The sequence below is a fragment of the Erpetoichthys calabaricus genome, chromosome 13 (genome assembly GCF_900747795.2).
Source record: "Erpetoichthys calabaricus chromosome 13, fErpCal1.3, whole genome shotgun sequence".
NCBI lineage: Eukaryota > Metazoa > Chordata > Cladistia > Polypteriformes > Polypteridae > Erpetoichthys > Erpetoichthys calabaricus.
Window position 1 is genome coordinate 87958233 of NC_041406.2, and position 24804 is coordinate 87983036.

At 43.9% G+C, this 24804-nt stretch overlaps 1 protein-coding gene and 1 long non-coding RNA gene across 4 annotated transcripts in view; both read left to right on the forward strand.

The window, feature by feature from the left end:
- The window catches only part of znf516 (zinc finger protein 516), a 168627-nt gene extending 164494 nt beyond the window's left edge, over positions 1 to 4133 (forward strand). For 2 of the 3 annotated variants that reach the window (XM_051935701.1, XM_051935702.1), the window contains exon 6: positions 3522 to 4133. In XM_051935701.1, coding sequence (XP_051791661.1) covers positions 3522 to 3745 — 224 coding nt within the window. In that variant the 3' untranslated portion in view covers positions 3746 to 4133. The remainder of the gene's footprint in view (positions 1 to 3521) is intronic. The other variant, XM_051935703.1, reaches the window with a different exon arrangement.
- LOC127530057 (uncharacterized) overlaps positions 1 to 24804 on the forward strand; it is a 530810-nt gene that overhangs the window by 283483 nt on the left and 222523 nt on the right. Inside the window, exon 2 of the long non-coding RNA XR_007936592.1 lies at positions 13684 to 13760. This is a non-coding gene — a long non-coding RNA (uncharacterized LOC127530057). The remainder of the gene's footprint in view (positions 1 to 13683; positions 13761 to 24804) is intronic.

Below are 24804 nucleotides of genomic sequence, written 5' to 3' on the forward strand. Positions count from 1 at the left end.
TGATCTAATAAGCCACTAAAAACACGTGGTTTTGGTAGAGCTTCTGTAAAGGGACGCTCAGGGTGGCGTTAATGTCAAATGATCCTGTAATTTAAGAAAAACTATTCTGTTCTTCATCCATACAAAAACGATCCTTTTCGGATCTTGGATGAGCCTGAGTTATTCCCAATAGCAATGTCGTGAGCCATGAGATGTGTTGGTAATTTTTGGGCCTACACAGGGTGTGCTAATGTTAGCGGGTGTTTCTGTGGAGCCTGTCCTTGCTACTTCTTTTAGAGCTAATTTTCCACCCTTGTTCTCTCCCTGTTTCTTCACTCTCCTGTGTTTCCTTATCCCTGATACTTCCATTTGAGCTCCATCTCGGGCCCTCATTTGCCCTGATTTCATTAACTTTAATACAATTCATGGCCATTTGGTCACCCTTAAGAGCAGCAGGCCACATTGTGTCACTGCTGACTTTAATTAACTATTAGAAACTAATTGTCCGAAGCTTCTTTTCAGCCTCTTAACTAAAGATGTGATTTACAGTGTACAGTTCTAATATGTTTATTATGTGCAATAATATTAATAACGTAAATGATTGATTTTTGAGTGGCTCTCTAACAATTAAAATCAGTACTATCATTCATTTTCCAAATACATTTTTTCTAATGCAGGGTCACAGGAATCTAGAATGTATCCCAGGAGCAGCAGGTGCATCCCAGGAACCAACCCAGGACAGGACGATCATAAATTTTGAAAGTAGATTATCAATATTATCTGCCCTTTTAGAGTACCTATAAAAAATTACACAAATACATTAGAGAGAATTTGCAGGTGTGCACAGCCAGTTGCTTGGTCGAGATTTGAATTCACGAACCAATGTGCGTGTTTTTAAGATGTGGGTGGAATGGAAGAGAAAAACAATATATACTGTTACAGTATGGTGACCAGGCTGAGATTTGATCACCAAATGTTCCGCTACTGTGCTGCCATGACTACGATCATGTAGTTGACTTGGTGGCCACCGTAAGTGTTGCCATAATAACTGGATCATGCAGCATAGGGATTATTGTATAAATTCTGCCTTCGCTGACACCAGCAAATTCAGATTGTAAGCAGATTTAATTAACGTGTCTTGGCCTTGAGAAGTGAGACGTATGACTTCCTGTGGTTGTCAGGGGAGAGAGAATTACTTACTCGAAGGGGAAAACCTTTAAATCCAGCTGAGTAGATAAACATCTCCAAAGCTGAAACCCAATTTGCTCTCTTAATGTCTCTCCTCTCACGCAGTAGTACTCTGTGAGGATATTGAATCCACTGATAACACTTCACACTCCCTAAGTTCTTTTTTGTTGATGTGGCTGATGGTTTCTGTGCCTTGGTCTCGCCATTCCTGTTTTATTACCCACCTTTCACCTTCCATGTCTGGTTAAGCACTACATTTACCCATTTTTTGAATTTAGCCCAATCTTCTTCCTCCAGGGTCCTCAAGACAGCTGTGGGAACTTGTATTTCCACAACCAAAATTCAAAGATATAAAATACACTCACTGAGCAAATTCTTAGGATGACTCTTCATATCTTCTCAAGACAGTCTTGATTCTTTGTGGCATGGATTCCACAAGCTGTTGAAAACATTCCTTTGAGATTCTGGTCATCCATCTTGACATGGTTACATCACACAATTTTTGTAAATTTATCAGCAACACATTCATGATATGCATTTCCCATTCTACCACATCCCAGAGATATCCATTGGATTCAGATTGGGTGACTGGGAAGGCCACTGAACGACCCTGAAATCATTGTCATGTTCATGAGACCAGTTCGAGAGAACTTCTGTTTTGTGACGTGGTGCATTATCATGCTGGAACGTAGCCATTGGAAGATGTGTAAAATGGTGGCCATGAAAGGGATTCACGTGGTCAGCAACAATACTCAAGTAGGCCGTAACATTCAAGCGACGATTGAGTGGAGTCAACAGGTCCAAAGTGAGCCAAGAAAACACACACCATTAGGCAGATTTGGTGCATGGATTCAAGATCTTGGCACCAAATTCTGGCCCTGCCATTTGTGTGCCTCGGCAGAAGTGTGAGATTCATCAGATCTGGCTTTGTTTTTCGAGTCTTCATCTGTCCCGTTTTGGTGATCCAGTGCTTTTTGTGGCCTCAGCTTACTGTTTTTGGCTGACAGGAGTGGAACCCAAAGTGGTCTTCTACTGTCGTAGCCCATCCACTTCAACATCCAATGTGTTGTGCATTCTGAGATGCTTTTCTGTTCACCGCAGTTGTACAGAGTGGTGATCTGAGTTACCGTAGCCTTTAGTCTGGCTGTTCTTCTCTGTTCTCTCTCATCAACAATTTGTTTCTGTCCACAGAACTGCACCTCACCAGATGATTTTCCTCCATTCTGAATAAACGCTAGAGACTGTTCTGCATGAAAATCCAAGAAGATCAGCAGTAACAGAAATATCTCAAACCAGCCCACCTGGCAACAACAATCAATATCACTGTCCAAATCATCAACATCAATTTTTTTTTTCCCACATTCTGGTATTGGTTGTGAACAGTAACTAAAGCTCATGTCCGCTATCAGCATAATTTTGTGCATTGTGCAACTGCCACATGGTTAGATGATAAGATAATTGGATGGATAAGCAGGTGTGCGAGTGTTGCTAATAATTTGCTCAGTGAGTGTATATGTGACAGTGCGGGTTTGCTCCTTGCTCCCTCTTTGTTTTTGGGAACCTCATGAACTCGACACCGCCAATAGTCATTTGTTTAAAATTATGAAGGGAATTAGCAACTGCCCAGTGTGCCCATGCGTTAAGATGGCCCTGGATTCTTAACGACCAGAAAAAGGCATGAACACAACTGCGCTAGAAGGTTGGCATTCAGTCGGTAAATGTGATGTAGCCGGCAGTTTTCAGTTGTTTAAACCAACATGGTCTGGTGATGGGGCGGCACGGTGGCGCAGTGGATAGCGCTGCTGCCTCGCAGTTAGGAGAGGACCCCATGCGTGGAGTTTGCATGTTCTCCCCGTGTCTGCGTGGGTTTCCTCCCACAATCCAAAGACATGCAGGTTAGGTGCATTGGCAATCCTAAATTGTCCCTAGTGTGTGCTTGGTTTGTGTGTGCCCTGCGGTGGGCTGGCACCCTGCCCAGGGTTTGTTTCCTGCCTTGCACCCTGTGTTGGCTGGGATTGGCTCCAGCAGACCCCCGTGACCCTGTAGTTAGGATATAGCGGAATGAATAATTGATGAATGGATGGATGGGTCTGGCGATGAGATCAGCAGCTGTGGTCAATAACTCTAAAGATACCCAATGAATAGAAGTCGTGTAACGTGTCCTCGGTTTAAGGAATGGTGTTCAGTCCAAAGGGTTGGTTCCTGATAGCTGGAAAACAAAAAAAAAGCTCCAAATACACAATATTTGTCATTTCTTCAACTAACTCGTCTCCTTACCCTTTGCTTTAACGGAATTGAAGCTGATTGCATTTTGTGCCTAATTTCTTTCTATTTCTCTGTGTTCTCTGATGCAGGCGAGAGACCATTCCAGTGCAGATTCTGTCCATACAGTGCCTCTCAGAAGGGGAACCTAAAAACCCACGTGCAGTGTGTGCACCATGTCCCCTTTGACAACCACCAGTACCCAGACAAGAAGTTCAGCCAGCCCACAAGCAACGATTCCGATCATCCGTTTGGTGAAAACTTGGAAAATGATTTCGACGAACATAAAGCAACTCGTACGACAGTTTTGGATTGAGTGGATCGACATTAACAAGAGAAAGCAATATGTCTGCACTGTCTCCCATTGACTTGACCTATGGAGGATGCAGAGAAGGGCTTTTTAAATGCAACCAACACATTAACTGCTGGCCTGTCTTTTTTCCCCACTATATATATATATATATATATATATATATATATATATATATATATATATATATATATATATATATATATATATGGATGGCTTTCCAGGGGACGCACCAATACAATGCATGTGTCCATTAATTCTGCGCTGTCCTCATGGTAATAACAGTAAAGCAGACACATCAACACTGTGAAAAAGTGCACTGATTTCTAACAAATTCCAGTTTTTCGTGGTTTTCATTTTTACACAACCTGCTTTTGAACCCTGCTTTTTTTTAATCTTATAGCTAAAAAAATATCATTTTAATCTCAAGGGGTGTATAAAACATTTTTTTTTTTTTTTGAGGGAGGCTTCAGAAATTTATTGAAAGACTACAAAGACTCACAAGTTTACATGGACAATTGGGGCAACATTTGCCATTGTTTCCACCAATTTGAAATCCCCAAGATGGCTGAAGAAGAGGTGGGTGGGCTAGAGTTTGGGGGGGGGGGGTTGGGGGGGGTCAGGTGGTCTGTCATTTTGGCTTAAGAGAAAATCCACATTGAAATGAACAACGTGCTAGCCAGTGGAACTGTTTTATGCTTTATTTTTTCTCTTTGAATCCATTGCACTCCCGAAGATGCATTAGCCTTAAATGCTGCAAAAAAAAAACAAAAATGAGGAACTTTTTAAGACACTGTTAATGATTATGAAATTGTGGAGGAAATCCCCATAAATGTCTGCAGAACACTAACAGAATTGATTTCTGTTACAAATGCTCAGGACTTGTAAAATTAAGGGAAAGACCCCAAAGCCTGTGTTCACAAAGACTGTCGCGCCCTGGTCGTGTGATAACATTGGAAGAGTCAGTGGTGACACTTTTATCGGATGTCATTCATCAACAGAAGCGCATCTCACTACAATATTTTGTCCCAAAAAAACCCAGAAACCACTTGGGGATTTGCAAAATAAACTGCAGCTTTGTGATTCCAGGTTTTCTTCTTATACTCTTTATTTTTCTAAAGCATTTCCAATTATCCTATTTTTTTTGTTTTTTAAAGGAGCTTCATATACCTCTTCTGCAATAATAGCTTTTCTTTCTTTCCGTTTTAATTTTTTTTTTCCAATAACTCTCAAAGAGTTAGCGATACAGAAGGACAAGAAGCCATTCCGTATATGCAGTTAGGTGGCTAGCTGTTACCCGCTTTCACCTTTTGGCGTCGACACTGTGGAAGTGTGATGGATGGATGAATGAGCTGGACAGGTTCCACTGTTTGCACACAGAATACAGGGTGGCGCACGAAAAATCGAACCATCTCTTAGCCCATACACGAAACGAAAGATATGCAATACAAAAATCTGTACTTACTGGTTTTGAGGAGGTGCTGGAAATGATTTCCTTGTGCTTCAATACACTTTTCTGCACGCCGCACCATATTGTCATAGACACGACGCAACCCGGCCGCTTCAATCTTTCCAATTTCACTCCGAATATCGTCCTTCAGTTCCTCTAATGTCTTTGGATTTTTGACATACACTTTCCCCTTCAGATTGCCCCACAGGTATAAAGGTCCAGTGATCTTGGTGGCCACAAACCTTTGCTGACAGTACGTTCCCCTGTGAAGACGTTGTGAAATTCGAGAACGTGACTCACGTGAAGTGTGACATGTCGCACCATTCATGTCACGACGGCACCCACCTGTATAATAGCTCGAGCCTGGCCGGTCGGAGACGGTTCGGTTTTTCATGTGCCACCCTTTAAAATGGTAGGGCAGCCTTGAGAGAGAGAGAGAGAGACAACGTTCATAAAAACAAATCGCAAATCTCTCCAAACAAATTTGTTTTGGTTACGTTGTGGATTTGTAGCAAAAAAACAAAAGTACTAAATGAAAAATGATAGCTTTTATACGTGAAACCCAAAGCTTTCTGGACTGAATGGATCCAAACCATAATAATACCAATTAACTTAATGGCAAAAGATGCTAATGATCTTATTGAGTACTGTATCATAATTTTGCTGTTGTACTAATTAATTATTAAACAATTGTTAAAGTTTGCTTTAGGTTTCCACTAGTTGCTGTACTTGATTTTTACTTGACGTTACTTGTGTCGGCGGTGGAGTTAGCAATGGGGCAGATTTTTTGAAGTCCTTTGTAATAACAAAGCCCTCTGCCATGTGTCTCTTATCAGGTTGAAATTATTGGTAGCCTCGGTGCTTGTTGATAACTATTCAGGCGCTTTTTTTTTTTTTTTATTATTATTATTTTTCAACGGGAGCCACCATTTTCAGTTTTGCGTGGTTTGGTTCTGCCATGTTTTAGCATGCACTTTCTCATCTATGAACTGGGGAAAAGAGGATGGGGGTGTGTACTGCTAGGCTGTGAAGATTTTTAAAAAGTCGTTTTGTTTTTATTGCGCTCTGGTATGCTGTGCGTAAAACACGAATAAAGATCAGAGTGTTTGGGTTTTCTGGAAAATAAAAAGAAAGGGGTCTTGTGTTGCCACCGGTTTGTTTTGACTCGCTTGAAATGGTGGAGGTCCGCAAACACGTCCCCCCACCCCAACACGTTCATTTGGATCATTCCTGACCGAAGCCAAGTTTACTTTATTTTGCTCCTTACAAGCCCACAGACTGCAGCACACTCTACCAAGAAATAATAACACATTTGCTTAATGGTGCTTTTTATTACATAAATAAATAAAGACAAGAAAAATTATTGGAATCAAGCCAGAATTATTTTTGACCAGTAATACTGTACAATACATCACCCCCGACCACCACCCTCATCCCATCAAACAATGAATTGCTATATTTTTTCATTTCATGGATTCATCTTTTATTTGACTGCTGTATGTGTTAAAGTTGTGATTAAAAAATAATAATAATAATAATAATAATAGTTCCCAGCCTCAGAAAACTGACTTTGTTTGAACTTGAAATACTGGTGTTTCATTATTGGCAGTATTGTATTGGTTAATTTGTTATTCTAGTTAAGCTTTATAGTTTGTAGTATTTAATATTTTGTTCTTTTAATATTTATTTTCAGTCTTTGTTGATCAGCATTTAAAATTATCTTGCTTAGACACCATCCACTGACTGTTACCAATGAGAAGACTTCTACCTCTTCAGATCTGATGTTTCTCACTTCTTAACAGTTGTTTTCTAGATTGTTCAAATTGTAATGTAATTTTCACATTAAAGAATTAAATAATCAATTTTCTCTTTACTCATCCAGCCTGGTGAGGTTATTTTGAATGTTGCAAGACGTCGCAGCGTTGAATCTCTTGGTGGCGCCGTGGTAGTGCGGCTGCCATGCTGTACTGTAGGGAGGTCCTGGGTCTTCACAGTGTGGATTTGTATGTTCTCCCCGTGTGTCCGTAGTGTGACGGAGGATCATGACCCGGGCCGGGTGGAAGGACAGAAGGAGAGAACCTCCCCGAGATGCTAGAGCAAGCGGTTCTCAAACTGGGGTCCGCAGTCCCACCGAAACCCCCCTAGGGGGTTGCATATTTATACTATTTATATTTTTAGAATTATTAACCTCTGCGTGGAGTTTGCATGTTCTCCCCGTGTCTGCGTGGGTTTCCTCCGGGCGCTCCGGTTTCCTCCCACAGTCCAAAGACATGCAGGTTAGGTGGATTGTTGATTCTAAATTGGCCCTAGTGTGTGCTTGGTGTGTGGGTGTGTTTGTGTGTGTCCTGCGGTGGGTTCGCACCCTACCCGGGATTGGTTCCTGCCCTGTGTTGGCTGGGATTGGCTCCAGCAGACCCCCGTGACCCTGTGTTTGGATTCAGCGGGTTGGAAAATGGATGGATGGATGGAATTATTAACCTTTACCATCTAAGGGGAAGTAAGTGACTGAGCTCTGTCGTTACCCCCACCACCTAGACCCGACCACTGATCCGCTGTTCCGTTATTCGTTGCCACCGCATTATTTTCCCACCGTTATCGCAAAGATGGCTCTAAGAGTGCTGATTCCATTCGCAACCACCTATGAGTGTGAGACGGCTTTTTCCACACTACTTACTATCAAAACAAAATCTCGAAACAGATTAGACGCGACAAATGATATGAGAGTTGCACTGGCCAAAACAAAGCCAAACATAAAAGAACTGGTTAAGGCAAAGCAGATCCATCCATCCCATTAAAATTTTAACTTAAATTTATTAACTAAGATGTAATATTTTATGAATAAATAATTGTCAAAAAATGTTTTATTCACACCAGCCTGTACCTATGCAGTGCCGCACAGTGGGTATGTGGCACCCTTGTGCAAAGTATTTGCGCCCCCAATTTTCTTGAAATAATATTGATTTATTAATAAAAGGGTCTGCGAGCCATCGAACAATTTTTAAAGGGACTGCCACGCAAGAAATTCTAAACACGTTCGAGAACCGCTGCGCTAGAGGATAGCCCCCCTGGGTGGTTACTGCACCACAGGTCCCCGCAGGGCATGCTGGGAGTTGTAGTTTAGAGCAGCCCCGTTGGGCTCTTTGTGTGCTGCCAGGGGATGCTGTAGCTACAGCTGAACTCTTTGAGGCACCACTTCTGCCCCCCACGAAAGTGCAGCCAGAAGAAGGTCAAGAGGCACCTGGGGCACTATAAATGGAGCCACTTCACCATCAGTCAGGGAGTCTGAGTCGGGAGGTGGAGGACAAAGTTGGCGAGGAGCAGTGGAGGCGAAGAAGAGAAAGAGAAGGGAAGGAAAGGACTGTGTGTTATATCAGCTGGTGCTTTTGTACTGTGCTGTGAAGTGGGGAGCAAAAGAAAAACGCTTCCCCATCTGAATAAAATGTGTGCTGTATTGATCTGGTGTCACAGCCTGTCTGTGTCGGGGTTTGGGGAGTGGTACGCCCCCTGGTGGTCCACAGTGAGTTTCCTCCAGGCCCCACAGTCCAAACACATGCTGGTTAGGTGGATTGGCAATCCTAAATTGGCCCGTATGCGGTTGGGGTATGAGGTTGTGTGTGGGTTCGCTCTGCAATTAACTGGCACCTAGGGTTTATTCCTACCTTGAGCCCTATGCTAGCTGGGTTAGACTCCAGCAGACCCCCATGACCCCTAAGGTGGAAGAGGAGGAGGTTGGGAGCAGGCACTGATACAGCACATTGCTGAACCCACCACACGATGAACCACCTCAGGATCCCAAATTAGGGCCCGAGTGCAGTCGTGCAACGGGTGACACCTCAGCACCACACTGGTTCGAATGGAGTGGAACAGTGTGAGGCTTTTAACAGTGGCTGGAGTGCCAATCCTGCCACCAACCCACAAGTTTTCCTTTGCAAGTTGGAGGACCTGCTTGCAGGGCTTGGATTCTCCAGGATGGAGAAATTGCAGGTTAAGGGCCCAACGGAGTGGAATCACTTCTGGCACTAACAGGATTCAAACCAGCAACCTTCCCATCCCTAGCCTCAGAGCCGCCATTCCGCCCGGATTAGGACTAAGCGGGTTAGAAAATGACTGACTGACTGAATCTGTCATGTCATTTTCTAATCCATGTAATTCAGACATCTGGTATTGGGCACAAGGCAGGAACAAACCCTGGACAGGGCGCCAGTCCATTGCAAGGCGGCATTGAATCTGTTCTTTCTGAAAATGTTAAAATTTTGGTCGTGTTTTAGAGAATTCAATTTCACAGTATCACAGATCTTTGGGGTTAAAGAAGAAAGGTGGCAGCATGCGTCTGCAAATGAAAAACTGGTATGGAATGGTCCTTCCATGTAAATTTCACTTTAGTGATACCACGGGAAATCACTCGGCACAAGATTTTACAATACAATACAAATGTTACTTCTTCCTTTTCTACTTTTCCTTCATTGATTTTCCTTCGATCAATGTGCTTGATCAACCTTCTCCCCAATCAAGCCCTTATCCTTCAGATCTTCTTTTAATTTTATCCATTCACCTCCACTTGGGTCTGCCTTGTTTTCTCACCAATTGGACTTCCTTTCCCATCACTCCTATGTCCACATCTTCATGGTCTTGTCCTCAGTACATGTTCATGCAACTTCAACCTCCTCTTAAGTACTTTCTTTGCTAAGTCTCTTCTATTTTTGTTGTACCTCTGGTTGTCTCATTTCTTTTTCTGTCCTTCTTTTCAGGTCCACACATCCATCTCCACGTCTTCATTTCTTCCACATCTCACTTCTTCTCCTGCTGTGCTCCCTTGACTGCCCAGGTCTCAGCTCCTCACTACATTGCTGGTCTTGCCACTGTCTTAAAACCCTCACCTTTAACCTTCACCTTAATTCTTGGATCACTCCTCCTTGTAACTTTTTCCAGTTGTTCCATCCGCACTGCACTCTTTGGCTTATCTCTGTATGTTAGCCTCCACTGATCCTATATGTTTAAAACTTCTCCACTCTTTTCAACAGCTCTCCCTGCAGGCTAACTTGTGAATCCTGATCCTCATTAAACCTCACGTATTCTGTCTTCCTCCTATTTATCTTCAATCCGCTATCTTCCAAAGCCTCTGTTTCTTCCAGTGTACCTCTCCAGTTCCTCCTTTCTGATGCTACACAACACAATGCCATCATCAAAAAGCCTGCGCCAGGGGGATTGGACATTTATCCCATGAGTCAACACATCCATAAGCAGATCAAACAGGTAAGGACTTCTAGAAGACCTCTAATACAGACCTCCTATAACTGGCATCTTGTCTGTTACCATAATCCGGGTCCTCACTCCCTCATACACATTCTGGATAATCCTCACACACTTCCCTGGTCCTCATTTCTCTCTCATGCACCATCAGACCTGTTGATGTGATGTGATCATAAGCCTTCTCCAAATCAATAACCACCATATGACAACCTTTCTGTTTTTCTTTATGTTTCTGAATGAGCTGTCTCAAAAGTTTTACAAAAACGTATGTTGTCATGTGTTCTGTCTACCTTCGGACCCTTCAATAGTACTTACTGCTGGTAGTGACAGAGGCAGCTGAAGCATTTCACTTTAACAACTCCAAACATTTCTAGCTTATGTTGCCAATGAGTTGCATACAGGAATGACCAGAGGATAGAGTCCTCATAAAAACAGCCACGTTCACATCTTCATGCCCACATACACAAAGACGCCCTCATGGTTTAAATCCAGCTGGGGTTCTACGCTGGACTCCCAGTCTCGTTTGCCATTAAAGTCGGACAGTATCTGTGCTGAACAGTATGCGTCAATCTTCCTTTCACAAGACGTCATCAATACTCTCGGTGATACCAAGTTAATTAAAATAACCAAATATGTCACAGTTGGTGTATAGGAAGCACAAAATAAGCACCAAAAAAAAAGAACTAGAACTTTAGAACAGATGGCAGTGTTGCATCTCATTCATTGCTCTTCATAGCAGAAGCAGATCTGTCACAATCACTGATAGTGTCACAGGAAGAAGGGGATCCTGTCAGTGAAGATTGTAATCGTAGTGTCAAGTACTGAAAGACAGTGAAATTAATTCGATTTTTCCGCATTATCCCTTGGCCTGGTTGGTTTCGACTGGGGGGAGGTGGTCAGGGGGGGATGGGGTTGGGGTTGGTGTTTCATTCTTCCCAAATTCCAAACACCTGCTATTCAAGCTGATTGATGACTCTGACTTTGGTATGTTGACGCATCCCATGATGGGCTGGCAACCAATCACAGGCCTGGTTCAGGCTATCTCCTCAACTGGGATTAGTCTCCAGCGCCCATGTCCTCAAAACATAGTGAATGGTTTGATGTCATGATGTGCAAAACGATTCTTTAGTGATTTGATTCACTTCAACAAAATGATTCGAATCTTTGAATCACTGATTTGTTCATTTCAAAAACAACACGAAGCTCTATTCTAGTTTAAAATCTAGAATAGCATCATAACAGTGTAACAACTTTAACCACCATACAATATAAGCAATACAAAAAGTAAGCAACAAAATAGTTAATTTACACATAATAATAATAATGATAATAATCAAGTCAGGCCAGATCAGATCAGGGATCATGCACTGGTACAGCTTGTTGCCGCACCCATCACATGACGAAATAGCTCAGGATCCTGGTTGGAAACCCACCAGTCCAGTCCCACCTTCCAGAAATGACCCTCTATCTGTCACAGCCAGGTGTTACATGGGTTTCCCCTTGACCTGGTCCAGCCGCTCGGGTCCTCAATGATGAGGATCACCCTTTGGGGAATCGCCCCCCATATGGCCATAGTGCCGTAACTGACGCTCCCTCACAATGCAGGTGATCTGCCTCATTCGGGACTCCTCGAGCCACCGCTCATTCGACACAAAGCCAAACCAACGGTAAACCAAGGATTCTCCGAAGAGACGCAGTACCAAAGAAGTCCAGTCTTCATCTCAGGTCACTGGATAGCGTCCATGTCTCACAACCATATAGCAAGACAGGAAACACCAGGACTCTTTTGCATAGATATTGGGAGTGCCACACACCCTTTTTGAGTGACCTCATGACCCCCCATGCTCTCCCAATCTGTCTACTGACTTCATAGGAAGAGTTACCAGAGACATGAATGTCACTGCCGAGGTAAGTAAATCTCTTGACAAGGTCGACACTCTCTCCACAGACAGACACACTCCTGATGGCCGTGCCCAAGAGGTCATTAAAGGCCTGGATGTTGGTTTTTATCAGGACACTCGCAAGCCCAGACACTCAGACTCCTCACTGAAAACTAAGATCAGAGCCTCCATTGACTTCGTAAAGATCACACCATCATCAGCAAAGTCAAGATCAGTGAATCTTTCTTCACCAACAGATGCCCCACAGCCACTGGACCCCACGATCCTGCCTAACACTCAGTCCATGCAAGCACTGAAAAGGGTAGGAGCAAAAACACACCCCTGACGAACCCCAGAATCAACTGGGAAAAACCCAGAGTTCTGCCTCCGCTCTGCACAATACTTACAGTACCAGTGTACAGGCCGGCCATGATATCCAGCAACCTTGAGGGGATCCCGCGAAGTCTCAGGATGTCCCACAGGGCAGTGCGCAGACTGCAGTGCAAAGCAAGTGTGTGGTGAACAACCAAAACACATTTATATTTATTATGGACTGTTCGATCAGCTCGCTGATAGTTTCCTAGTCAATAAGTGACAGTGTTTGGTCAGTGTCACATACCTATTAATGAGTGACAGTTTTTGGTCAGTGTCACATACCTAATAATGTCACAGCAGAGGATGTGAGACTCTGCTGATGGAAGAAGAGTTGTGTCTGCTATTATTGACATTAAGAAGAAGAAAAGGAGACGGTGGCGTGTCAGACCTCTTGACCAAAAGGGGTGAAGATAAGGCAAGTGTAATATTCTCATGAGTGGGTGACCTACATGATGCTTTTCAAATCTTTTTGCAGGTCTTCTTTGCATTTCGATGACCCGTTGAATCACATTCAGTCCTTCGTTTCATCATTCTATTACCCACATAACCAGCCTCTCCTTCAAATTCACTGTTTTTCAGGGCCACTATGTCTGGCGTTCTGCATAGTTAGAAATACTTCTGTGCGCAGCGTGCAGGATTCGATCACTAAATCTGACATAATTTTCATCGTGTGGCACGCATCGAGTATAAACTAGGCCAGTAGTCGGCAAACTATGGCACAGCACGTGGAACGATTTTCCATGGCACTCTGATTGAATTGAAATATAGTAAAAAATAATATTTTAATTACAGCGCACACGTTCGTACCCTCACCTACGCTTTGCATATGCGACTCATACGTAAATGGAAACCACGCGTTCAGTGCAGGCCGTGGTGTGTTAAAACAATCTTCTTGTTATTATATTTTAACTTGCTGTGCAAGCCCATGCTGTAAAAAGCCTGGGCTCCTAGAAACTATTGAAATCATCAGAAAAATAATTGAAATGCAGAGTCGGCGGTTTTGTTTTGCGGACGTGCTCGCCCCCCTTGTCTATCAGCGACTCAGCGAGTTTCTCTCTCCTCTGAGGTTTCGTTGCCGATGCACTCGCCTTGCTTGTGTATTAATGGCTAAGCGAGTTTGTCTTTCCTTGGCGGTTTCACTTTGGCGACGGAGTCATTTTCTTTCGCCGTCATGCCGTAGCCTCGTACTTCTTTCTTCTAACAACTCATTAATTTGGGGCCGCCTTGCCAGCTCTTTGAGCTTCATGCTGTAGCCTCGCACTTCCGGGCCGGACAGACACACAGACACACACACTTCCATGTGTAAACGATTATATATAAGATTACAGCGCATGCCATCACGCTGTGCATACCCACCTACGTTTTGCGCATACGACTCTTGTTATTATTGAGTACTATACTGCCCTAAAATGACTCTAAAAGACAAAAACGATGTTAGCTCTTTTTAAGACTCTTGGACGAATGAATATGGATTTGTACAACAGAAGGATCATGCTGCAGGTGCGTTTTGCTGTGAAAGTATCGCGTGTCATACGTCAAGTCACGTTTAAAAACGAAAAGTGAAGCTATAAAAAGGGCCGTTTCTGGCTTTAAGAAACAAACTTATGGAAGCCGAGACAGGACGTGCAATATCGTTATTTTTTTTAAATTGTTTCCTCAAGATAACGGATTAATTTTATCGAGATCTTGAGAAAATGAACTTTGTTTTCTTGAGATAACAAAATAATTTTATCGAGATGTCAAGAAAATGAAAATGTTTGTTTTCTTAAGATAATGGAATCATTTTATTGCGATCATAAGAAAACGAAACTTAACCTTTGCTCCTGGCATCAGGCTCGCTTAGATTGTGACGCCTATAAAGCCAAAGCCTTGCTAACCGTCTTCTTAAATGACAGACACTAACGTTATTATTTTCTAAACTAAGGCATAAACATATTTCAGCCTGCGTGAGCCCCTGATTGAACAAAAATGTGACGCGCTGATCAATAGAGTTCTGCTGTTCTGCCATTTCAAACAGGACGTGGCTTCAATAAGCTAAACATTAAACGTTAGGTACAATTATTTTATCATGTCGAGAAAACAAGATCTTTTGTTTTATCGAGATCTCGATAAAATTAATCCGTTATCTCAAGGAAGCTATTTAAAAAAATAACGATATTGCACGTCCTCTCTCGACTTCTGTACAAACTACTTATTTTAGTCAAATAACCGGACTAAAAGTAAAGTCACCGAATGTAGTTATAAAAAAATTTGACAAAACATTCTTTTCACATATGATCCTGTGTATTTTAAAATATTGAATGACCAATAATATAAGATCTGGTTATAATGGGCTTCATAACTATATAATATATAAACTGCTCAAAAAAATTAAAGGAACACTTTGAAAACACATCAATGGGAAAACAAATCCTGCTGACTCTCTCTACAGCTATGGACTGATATGCTGATGTGTTAGGAACAAAAGGATGGAAATGAAAATGATGAACCTACAGAGGACTGAATTCAAAGACACCCCGAAAATCAAAGGGGAAAAATGATGAGGCAGGCAGGCGAGTCCACTTTGCCGAATTTCATTGCAGCAATTCCAAATTGTACTCAGTAGTTGGTATGCCCTTGTGCTTGTATGCTTGCCTGACATCGTCCCAATGAGATGATGGATGGTGTCCTGGGGGATCTCCTCCCAGATCTGGACCAGGGCATCACTGAGCTCCTGGACAGTCTGAGGTGTCGGATGGACCAAAACATAATGTCCCACCTAGAGGTGTTCTATTGGATTGAGGTCAGGCGACCAGAGCATGGGGGCCAGTCAATGGGATCAATTCCTTCATCTTCCAGGAACTGCCTGCATACTCTTGCCACATCAGGCCAGGCATTGTCTTGCACCAGGAGGAACCCAGGAGCCACTGCACCAGTATAGGGTCTGACAATGGGTCCAAGGATTTCATCCCGATACCTAATGGCAGTCAATTTGCCGTTGTCTAGCCTGTAGAGGTCTGTGTATCACTTCATGGATATGCCTGGTCATGGTCATGCTGAACGATGTCACAGGCAGCATAACGTTCCAAACCCTTTCACGTCTGTCACATGTGCTCAGGGTGAACCTGCTGTCATCTGTGAAAAGCAGTGGTGGACCAACCAGTTCTGGTAGTCTATGGCAAATGCCAATCAAGCTCCACAGTGCCAGGTGGGCAGTGAGCACAGGGCCCACTAGAGGATGTTGGGCCCTCAGGGTACCCTCATGAAGTCTGTTTCTGATTGTTTGGTCAGAGACATTCAAAAGAGTGGTCTGCCTGCCGGAGGTCATTTTGTAGGCTCATCCTGTTTCTCTTTGCCCAAAAGAACAGATACCAGTGGATCCTGTTGATGGGTTAAGGACCTTCTACGAGGGACCCTGTCCAGCTCTCCTAGAGTAACCTGGAATCTCCTCCATGCTCTTGAGACTGTGCTGGGAGACACAACAAACCTTCTGGTAATGGCACATATTGATGTGCCTGCCATCCTGGAGATGTTGGACTACCTGTGCCACCTCTGTAGGGTCCAGGTATCATCTTGTGCTACCAGTAGTGACACTGACCATAGTCAAATGCAAAACGAGTAACAAAACAGATGAGAAGGGAAAAATGTTAGTGGCCTCCCTCCACCTGTGAAACCATTCATTCCTGTTTTGGGGGTCGTCTCATTGTTGCCCCTGTAGTGCACCAAAGCAGCTGAAACTGATGAACAAGCCCCTCTGCTACTTAACTGAGCAGATCAACAGCCCAGATGTTTCATTGACTTGATGCTCTACTCGGATTAAGAAGTTTTCCTTTAATTTTTTTTGAGCAGTATACAGTGCATCCAGAAAGTATTCACAGCGCATCACTTTGTCCACATTTTGTTATGTTACAGCCTTATTCCAAAATGGATTAAATTCATTTTTTTCCTCAGAATTCTACACACAACACCCCATAATGACAATGTGAAAAAAGTTTACTTGAGGTTTTTGCAAATTTATTAAAAATAAAAAAACTGCGAAATCCCATGTCCATAAGTATTCACAGCCTTTGATCAATACTTTGTCGATGCACCTTTGGCAGCAATTCCAGCCTCAAGTCTTGTTGAATATGATGCCACAAGCTTGGCACACCTATCCTTGGCCAGTTTCGCCCATTCCTCTTTGCAGCACCTCTCAAGCTCCATCAGGTTGGATGGGAAGCATCGGTGCACAGCCATTTTAAGATCTCTCCAGAGATGTTCAATCGGATTCAAGTCTGGGCTCTGGCTGGGCCACTCAAGGACATTCACAGAGTTGTCCTGAAGCCACTCCTTTGATATCTTGGCTGTGTGCTTAGGGTCGTTGTCCTGCTGAAAGATGAACCGTCGCCCTAGTCTGAGGTCAAGAGCGCTCTGGAGCAGGTTTTCATCCAGGATGTCTCTGTACATTGCTGCAGTCATCTTTCCCTTTATCCTGACTAGTCTCCCAGTTCCTGCTGCTGAAAAACATCCCCACAGCATGATGCTGCCACCACCATGCTTCACTGTAGGGAAGGTATTGGCCTGGTGATGAGCGGTGCCTGGTTTCGTCCAAACGTGACGCCTGGCATTCACACCAAAGAGTTCAATCTTTGTCTCGTCAGACCAGAGAATTTTCTTTCTCATGGTCTGAGAGTCCTTCAGGTGCCTTTTGGCAAACTCCAGGCGGGCTGCCATGTGCCTTTTACTAAGGAGTGACTTCCGTCTGGCCACTCTACCATACAGGCCTGATTGGTGGATTGCTGCCGAGATGGTTGTCCTTCTGGAAGGTTCTCCTTTCTCCACAGAGGACCTCTGGAGCTCTGACAGAGTGATCATCGGGTTCTTGGTCACCTTCCTGACTAAGGCCCTTCTCCCCTGATCGCTCAGTTTAGATGGCCGGCCAGCTCTAGGAAGAGTCCTGGTGGTTTCGAATTTCTTCCACTTACGGATGATGGAGGCCACTGTGCTCATTGGGACCTTCAAAGCAGCAGAAATTTTTCTGTAACCTTCCCCAGATTTGTGCCTCGAGACAATCCTGTCTCGGAGGTCTACAGACAATTCCTTTGACTTCATGAGCTGTCACTGTGGGACCTTATATAGACAGGTGTGTGCCTTTCCAAATCATGTCCAATACACTGAATTTACCCCAGGTGGACTCCAATGAAGCTGCAGAAACATCTCAAGGATGATCAGGGGATACAGGATGCACCTGAGCTCAATTTTGAGCTTCATGGCAAAGGCTGTGAATACTTATGTACATGTGCTTTCTTAATTTGTTTATTTTTAATAAATCTGCAAAAACCTCAAGTAAACTTTTTTCACGTTGTCATTATGGGGTGTTGTGTGTAGAATTCTAAGGAAAAAAATGAATTTAATCCATTTTGGAATAAGGCTGTAACATAACAAAATGTGGAAAAAGTGATGCCCTGTGAATACTTTCTGGATGCACTGTACTTTTGAAGCCCATTATAACCAGACCAATTTTGATCCTGTGCAAGAAAAATTAACTGCTTGCAAGCTACTAAGGGTTAAAATCTGACAAAGCTGTTTTGCTATAACGTCAGGTTATTCATAAAGGTGTCTGTCATAAGACAGGGTGCAGTAAGCTGACGAGGACAACTTCCTCTTTAGGAAGGCATCTGTTAGACACAGGAACGATTACCCTTCCTTCTTTAGGGTCCATCTGACACATACACAAAACAGAAACAGATGGCCCATTTGGGTAATTAAATGAAGTGCTTATGTAAACGATATTATGCTTTTTGATAAGTAAAGGGAAGGAGGAGGAAGAAAAAAATATAAAGCCTACCGAAAAGGGGAATCTGCTCTCTCCTGCCTTGCAAGACATGAATCCATGTACTCATCTGTGACTGAATAAAAAGCCAATTGATTGAACTATTCCTGTCTTCCTCGGAGGTTTCTTCCACAAAACTATATATAACAAAATTGGTAGAATTATGCCGGCACACGGAATAACGCTGTAACATAGGTTCGGCACGACACCGCCGAAAGGGCTGTCAACCCCTCAACTAGTCTTTAAGAAGTGTCCGGATGAGTTATCGGGACAGCTTAGCTATAGTGAAACAAACAAGCAACAAACGGACCGAATGGTCTCCCCCTTGTCTGTCGGATTTCATATGTTCTGTACTAGAACCTCACAGTCTGCAGTTAACCTAATCAAACGTCTCTTTTGGGGGCGGCACAATGGCAGTGCAGCTCCCTCGCAGTTAGGAGACCCGGGTTTGCTTTCCGGGTCCTCCCTGCGTGGAGTTTGCATGTTCTCCCCGTGTCTGCGTGGGTTTCCTCCCACAGTCCAAAGACATGCAGGTTAGGTGCATTGGTGATCCTAAATTGTCCCTACCGTGTGTTTGGTGTGTGTGTGTGTGCGTGCCCTGCGGTGGGCTGGCGCCCTGCCCGAGGTTTGTTTCCTGCCTTGTGCCCTGTGTTGGCTGGGATTGGCTCCAGCAGACCCCCATGGCCCTGTGTTCAGATTCAGCGGGTTGGAGAATGGATGGATGTTAATATTATTTATCTTTATTATTATTTACCTAATTGTATATTTGATTTCGGGTGGCATGGTGGCACAGTGGGTAGCACTGCTGCCTCACAGTTAGGAGACCCAGGTTCGATTCCTGGGTCCTCCCTGCGTGGAGTTTGCATGTTCTCCCCGTGTCTGCGTGGGTTTCCTCCCACAGTCCAAAGACATGCAGGTTAGGTGCATTGGCAATCCTAAATTGTCCTTGGTTGTGTGTGTGTGTGTGCCCTGCGGTGGGCTGGTGCCCTTCCCGGGGTTTGTTTCCTGCCTTGTGCCCTGTGTTGGCTGGGATTGGCTCCAGCAGACCCCCATGGCCCTGTGTTCAGATTCAGCGGGTTGGAGAATGGATGGATGTTAATATTATTTCTCTTTATTATTATTTACCTAATTGTATATTTGATTTCGGGTGGCATGGTGGCGCAGTGGGTAGCACTGCTGCTTCACAGTAAGGAGACCTGGGTTCGATTCCTGGGTCCTCCCTGCGTGGAGTTTGCATGTTCTCCCTGTGTCTGCATGGGTTTCCTCCCACAGTCCAAAGACATGCAGGTTAGGTACATTGGCGATCCTAAATTGTCCTTGGTGTGTGTGTGTGTGTGTGCCCTGCGGTGGGCTGGCGCCCTTCCCGGGGTTTGTTTCCTGCCTTGCGCCCTGTGTTGGCTGGGATTGGCTCCAGCAGACCCCCGTGACCCTGTAGTTAGGATATAGCGGGTTGGATAATGGATGGATGGAAACATCTCTGGGATGTGGGGCACTTGTGCAACCTCCACATCGCCGTGAGGAAGCAGCACTAATCACTGTGCCACCACGCCGCCTTACTTCTGGCCCCTCGACTTGAATATTTAATAGCGTATTCCCAATGAAGCACAAGCCAATGCGATTTTATCCTAGGCGTTTATGCCAGTGCCCTCTGAATGTCATGTCATGCCTTAAAGTAAACAGATGAGTGAAATATTCTCCTTTTTTCCCCCTTATTATACGTGTATACTGAATGCATACTTTAACACTTTCATAAAATTTGGCAGTCAGCAGGAAAACTCTGGCCGGGTGCAACATATCCTCTGACATGTGTTATTTCGCTGCTGTCACAAGCGTGATTGGCTTTCAAGGAATGACACGGCTTAAAAAAAAAAAAATGACAGCTTTCGTGTGGATTTCTGCTTTCGTTGAAATGGGCTCTTTTCTTGCCTTGATCACTGAGTAGTAGATACAAAGCATAATATTTAACATTTCCACCTCAGTTTCCTTTGACAGGCCGTAACATGCTGTGCGAGCCGCTCTGCAGTGATTAGAAGCGTTTTTTTTTTTTTTCCCCTTTAAACATTGCTTTCCATTTCAGAGCAGATGAGATCAACTGAAGATGAGTCTGGCACTGTGGCTTCTACACACTGCAGGTCACAACAATTGATCTTTTATATTGAGTTGTTGCCTTTGCTGTAGGCTGAGTCATTAACTGACAAAATACAAGTCGGATCACACGCTACGCCTCCAAAAACCCTCCTCGACTGATCCCACGGATCCTGGGGAAGTTCACAGGCGCCTGATTTCATTTCGTCTCTTCTAACGAGTGTGTAACGCACCAGTGGAGAGCAGATCTCTGCTCTGCTAACGGATCTCATGCCTTCTGTGTAACACTTCACACGACAGTTTTCCAAATGTGTGCCACAGTGGCCGTTTATCCTGTCGCCTCATTGTTTACAATTTCAGATTATTACCCAGCATCACTTGCCAAGTCGGAGGAAAGTGTGGCCTGTCGTGAACTGGCATCTCAGCCGCAAGTCTCCAGGATGTCCCCAGGCTCTCAGTGACCATGCACTGAAAATGGAGTGGATAGCTGGAAGGACGGGTGAGTGAGTGAGTGAGTGAGTGAGTGAGTGAGTGAGTGAGTGAGTGAGTGAGTGAGTGAGTGAGTGAGTGAGTGAGACAGTGAGTGAGTGAGTGAGTGAGGGGTGAGGGGGTGAGTGAGTGAGTGAGTGAGTGAGTGAGTGAGTGAGTGAGTGAGTGAGTGAGTGAGTGAGTGAGTGAGTGAGTGAGTGAGTGAGGGGGTGAGACAGTGAGTGAGTAAGTGAGTGAGTGAGTGAGTGAGTGAGTGAGTGAGTGAGTGAGTGAGGTGTGAGGGAGTGAGCGGGTGAGCGAGTGAGTGAGTGAGTGAGTGAGTGAGTGAGTGAGTGAGTGAGTGAGTGAGTGAGTGAGTGAGGGGTGAGGGGGTGAGCGGGTGAGTGAGTGAGTGAGTGAGTGAGTGAGTGAGTGAGTGAGTAAGACAGTGAGTGAGTGAGTGAGTGAGTGAGTGAGTGAGTGAGGGGTGAGTGAGTGAGTGAGTGAGTGAGTGAGTGAGTGAGTGAGTGAGTGAGTGAGTGAGTGAGTGAGTGAGTGAGTGAGTGAGTGAGTGAGGGGGTGAGACAGTGAGTGAGTGAGTGAGTAAGACAGTGAGTGAGTGAGTGAGTGAGTGAGTGAGTGAGTGAGTGAGTGAGTGAGTGAGTGAGGGGGTGAGACAGTGAGTGAGTAAGTGAGTGAGTGAGTGAGTGAGTGAGTGAGTGAGGTGTGAGGGAGTGAGCGGGTGAGCGAGTGAGTGAGTGAGTGAGTGAGTGAGTGAGTGAGTGAGTGAGTGAGTGAGTGAGTGAGTGAGTGAGTGGGTGAGGGGGTGAGCGGGTGAGTGAGTGAGTGAGTGAGTGAGTGAGTGAGTAAGACAGTGAGTGAGTGAGTGAGTGAGTGAGTGAGTGAGTGAGTGAGTGAGTGAGTGAGTGAGTGAGTGAGTGAGTGAGTGAGTGAGTAAGACAGTGAGTGAGTGAGTGAGTGAGTGAGTGAGTGAGTGAGTGAGTGAGTGAGTGAGACAGTGAGTGAGTGAGTGAGTGAGTGAGTGAGTGAGTGAGTGAGTGAGTGAGTGAGTGAGTGAGTGAGTGAGTGAGTGAGTGAGTGAGTGAGTGAGACAGTGAGTGAGTGAGTGAGTGAGTGAGTGAGTGAGTGAGTGAGTGAGTGAGTGAGTGAGTGAGTGAGGGGGTGAGTGAGTGAGTGAGTGAGTGAGTGAGTGAGTGAGTGAGTGAGTGAGGGGGTGAGTGAGTGAGTGAGTGAGTGAGTGAGTGAGTGAGTGAGTGAGTGAGTGAGTGAGTGAGTAGGGTTGGGTGGGTGAGTGGGTGGGCGAGTGGTGTAATAAATGTATAAGTTTAATATGTCACTGTGCTCTGTATAAATATATCTTATAAATCTGCCTTTTTCTACTTACATGCACAGTTGACACAGAGGCAGATTTAGCACAGGGGTTCACCATATAAGAATTGCTAGGTAAGCATTTTAAGACAAGACAGTTAGGGACAACTGCGAAATGGACAGTCAGACTGATGACTATTGTATACTATTTCTGTGTGTCAAACTCAGCATGAAACTGTATCCTCTTTGCAATATCCTCTGTAGTAACCACCTTAGGACTGGCGGGCCATGTGCTTATGGGTACTAGCATGTGATAGATAGATAGATAGATAGATAGATAGATAGATAGATAGATAGATAGATAGATAGATAGATAGATAGATAGATAGATAGATAGATAGATAGATAGATAGATAGATAGATAGATAGATGGCTCTTTTTATTTGTAAATCGCTGTAAATACGCTCAGTATTATTATATTATGACAAAGAACTAACCTCTTCTCAAATACACACCAGAATTACTATAAAGAAATAAAACCTCTGACTTGGCTTAAGATAAGAGCAGCAGTACCAGGGAGGCACTTCTCCTGAATAATTTGTACAGTGACAGTGCGCAGTGTTAGTGTGTGCAGTACGCTTCATAATAATAATAATAATAATACATTTATTGTATATGTGTTCATCATATCACTTAGTGTTATTTTCATTCTCTCCTTCGCTGCTCCCTCCCGGGGATCAAGAGCATGTCCCATAACTGAGCCTGCTTGTTGACTTGGTGGTCTTCTCTTGAAGTGAAGTTCCCCTCCCAGCACACCACAGCACTGATTATCTCAAAGTGGTAGAACGCGTAAAGGGCATGACTACCCAAATTAAAGGAGCGCAGTCTCATAAGAATTAAAAGGAGCCTACTCTGCCCTTTCTTCTGCAGCTCCTCTGTGTTCATTTCCTCCCACCTGTACAGGGTATCATCACTGGTGGCTTCCAGCCTTAAGCCTAATGTGATCAAAAGGAGGTTTAACAAAGATGATTTGAAAACTGAAGGATGTTTTGTCAATGTGTGACCTTCATAACTAAATAATACTTGAAAAAGCACAAACAGATACACCGTCTCCAAATGAAAACGGCATACTCATTCTGACTCAAGAACACACATGTATTTCTATAGCTTGTCACCACCATAGACCATCATGTCACCATCTGCCGTCTGATCTGGATTAAAATATCTGAAGGAATCAGGATATTTTGTGAATATACTAAAAAAGAAAATAGGGGAAATGATGAGGAGATGAAGATAAACATCACCAGAAATTGGATTGCTGTGGGTAATGAGTTCCTGTTATGTTCAGCAGAGTAAATGATCCATCCTCACATTGCAACAGACTTTTAAAGCCACACTGTAGTTGAATTGTGCAAACTCTGGTTGGAGGTGATAAGGACAGGACTTGAATCAGTTTCTTTGATTGAATTCATCTCCGCCTTACCTGTGTGAATTCATTTGTATAGATGTCTTTGAAATGCAGGCAATTGTCTCTCCTCACTCTGCCGCCCTAGAAGATCCTGGGGAGCCGACGCAGGCCCGTGATCGATGTCTCTCTGTAGATGTTAAACAAAGTCGTAATGGACATAAAGCTGTGAAAGTAGAGCACTCTGAGCATCTTCTGTTAAAAGACAAGTAACACATTTTAGTAATTGTGCTAAATGTTACTCTTCATTATTTTGCCTGCAAAATCACAATATGTAACAATCTGTAAACGAACTGTAACAGAACTCACAAATTACAGATGCATTTTTACTGCTGGAGTTCAGTTAGGGATTTACTGAAGGTCACACAGTGGGGCAGAGGTTAGAAATGAACAGGCACACTCCAGCCCTAAAGTCCAGGGGCCTTTTCTTAATACAAATGTGTACAAAATAACATTAAATCTGAATACATGATGTGGTAGACACTGCGCCAACAATGAGCCCTAAACGGAGAATGTGAATTTCCCATTGGGATTAATAAAGTATCTATCTATCTATCTATCTATCTATCTATCTATCTATCTATCTATCTATCTATCTATCTATCTATCTATCTATCTATCTATCTATCTATCTATCTATCTATCTATCTATCTATCTATCTATCTATCTATCTAAACCCCAACACGAACACACCGAGAGTCCTGGGTTCAAATTAAGGATGGTTTATTAACTAGAATTCCTTCTCACAATACTCAAGAGTAGCACAAGCACAGGTTTCTCTCTCTTCCCCACAATAATCTTTTCTCCTTCCAACTCCTCTCACCACCGCACTGCCCTCCTCCAGCTGGGTGTTGCCTTCCTACCTCCCAGCTCCAACTCCCCTGGACAAGGGGAGCCACTGCCTGATGAAAGCATTTCCAGGTCATACGAAAGTCCCATTTTAGGGGCAAATCTCCCTGCAGTGTCCCTTT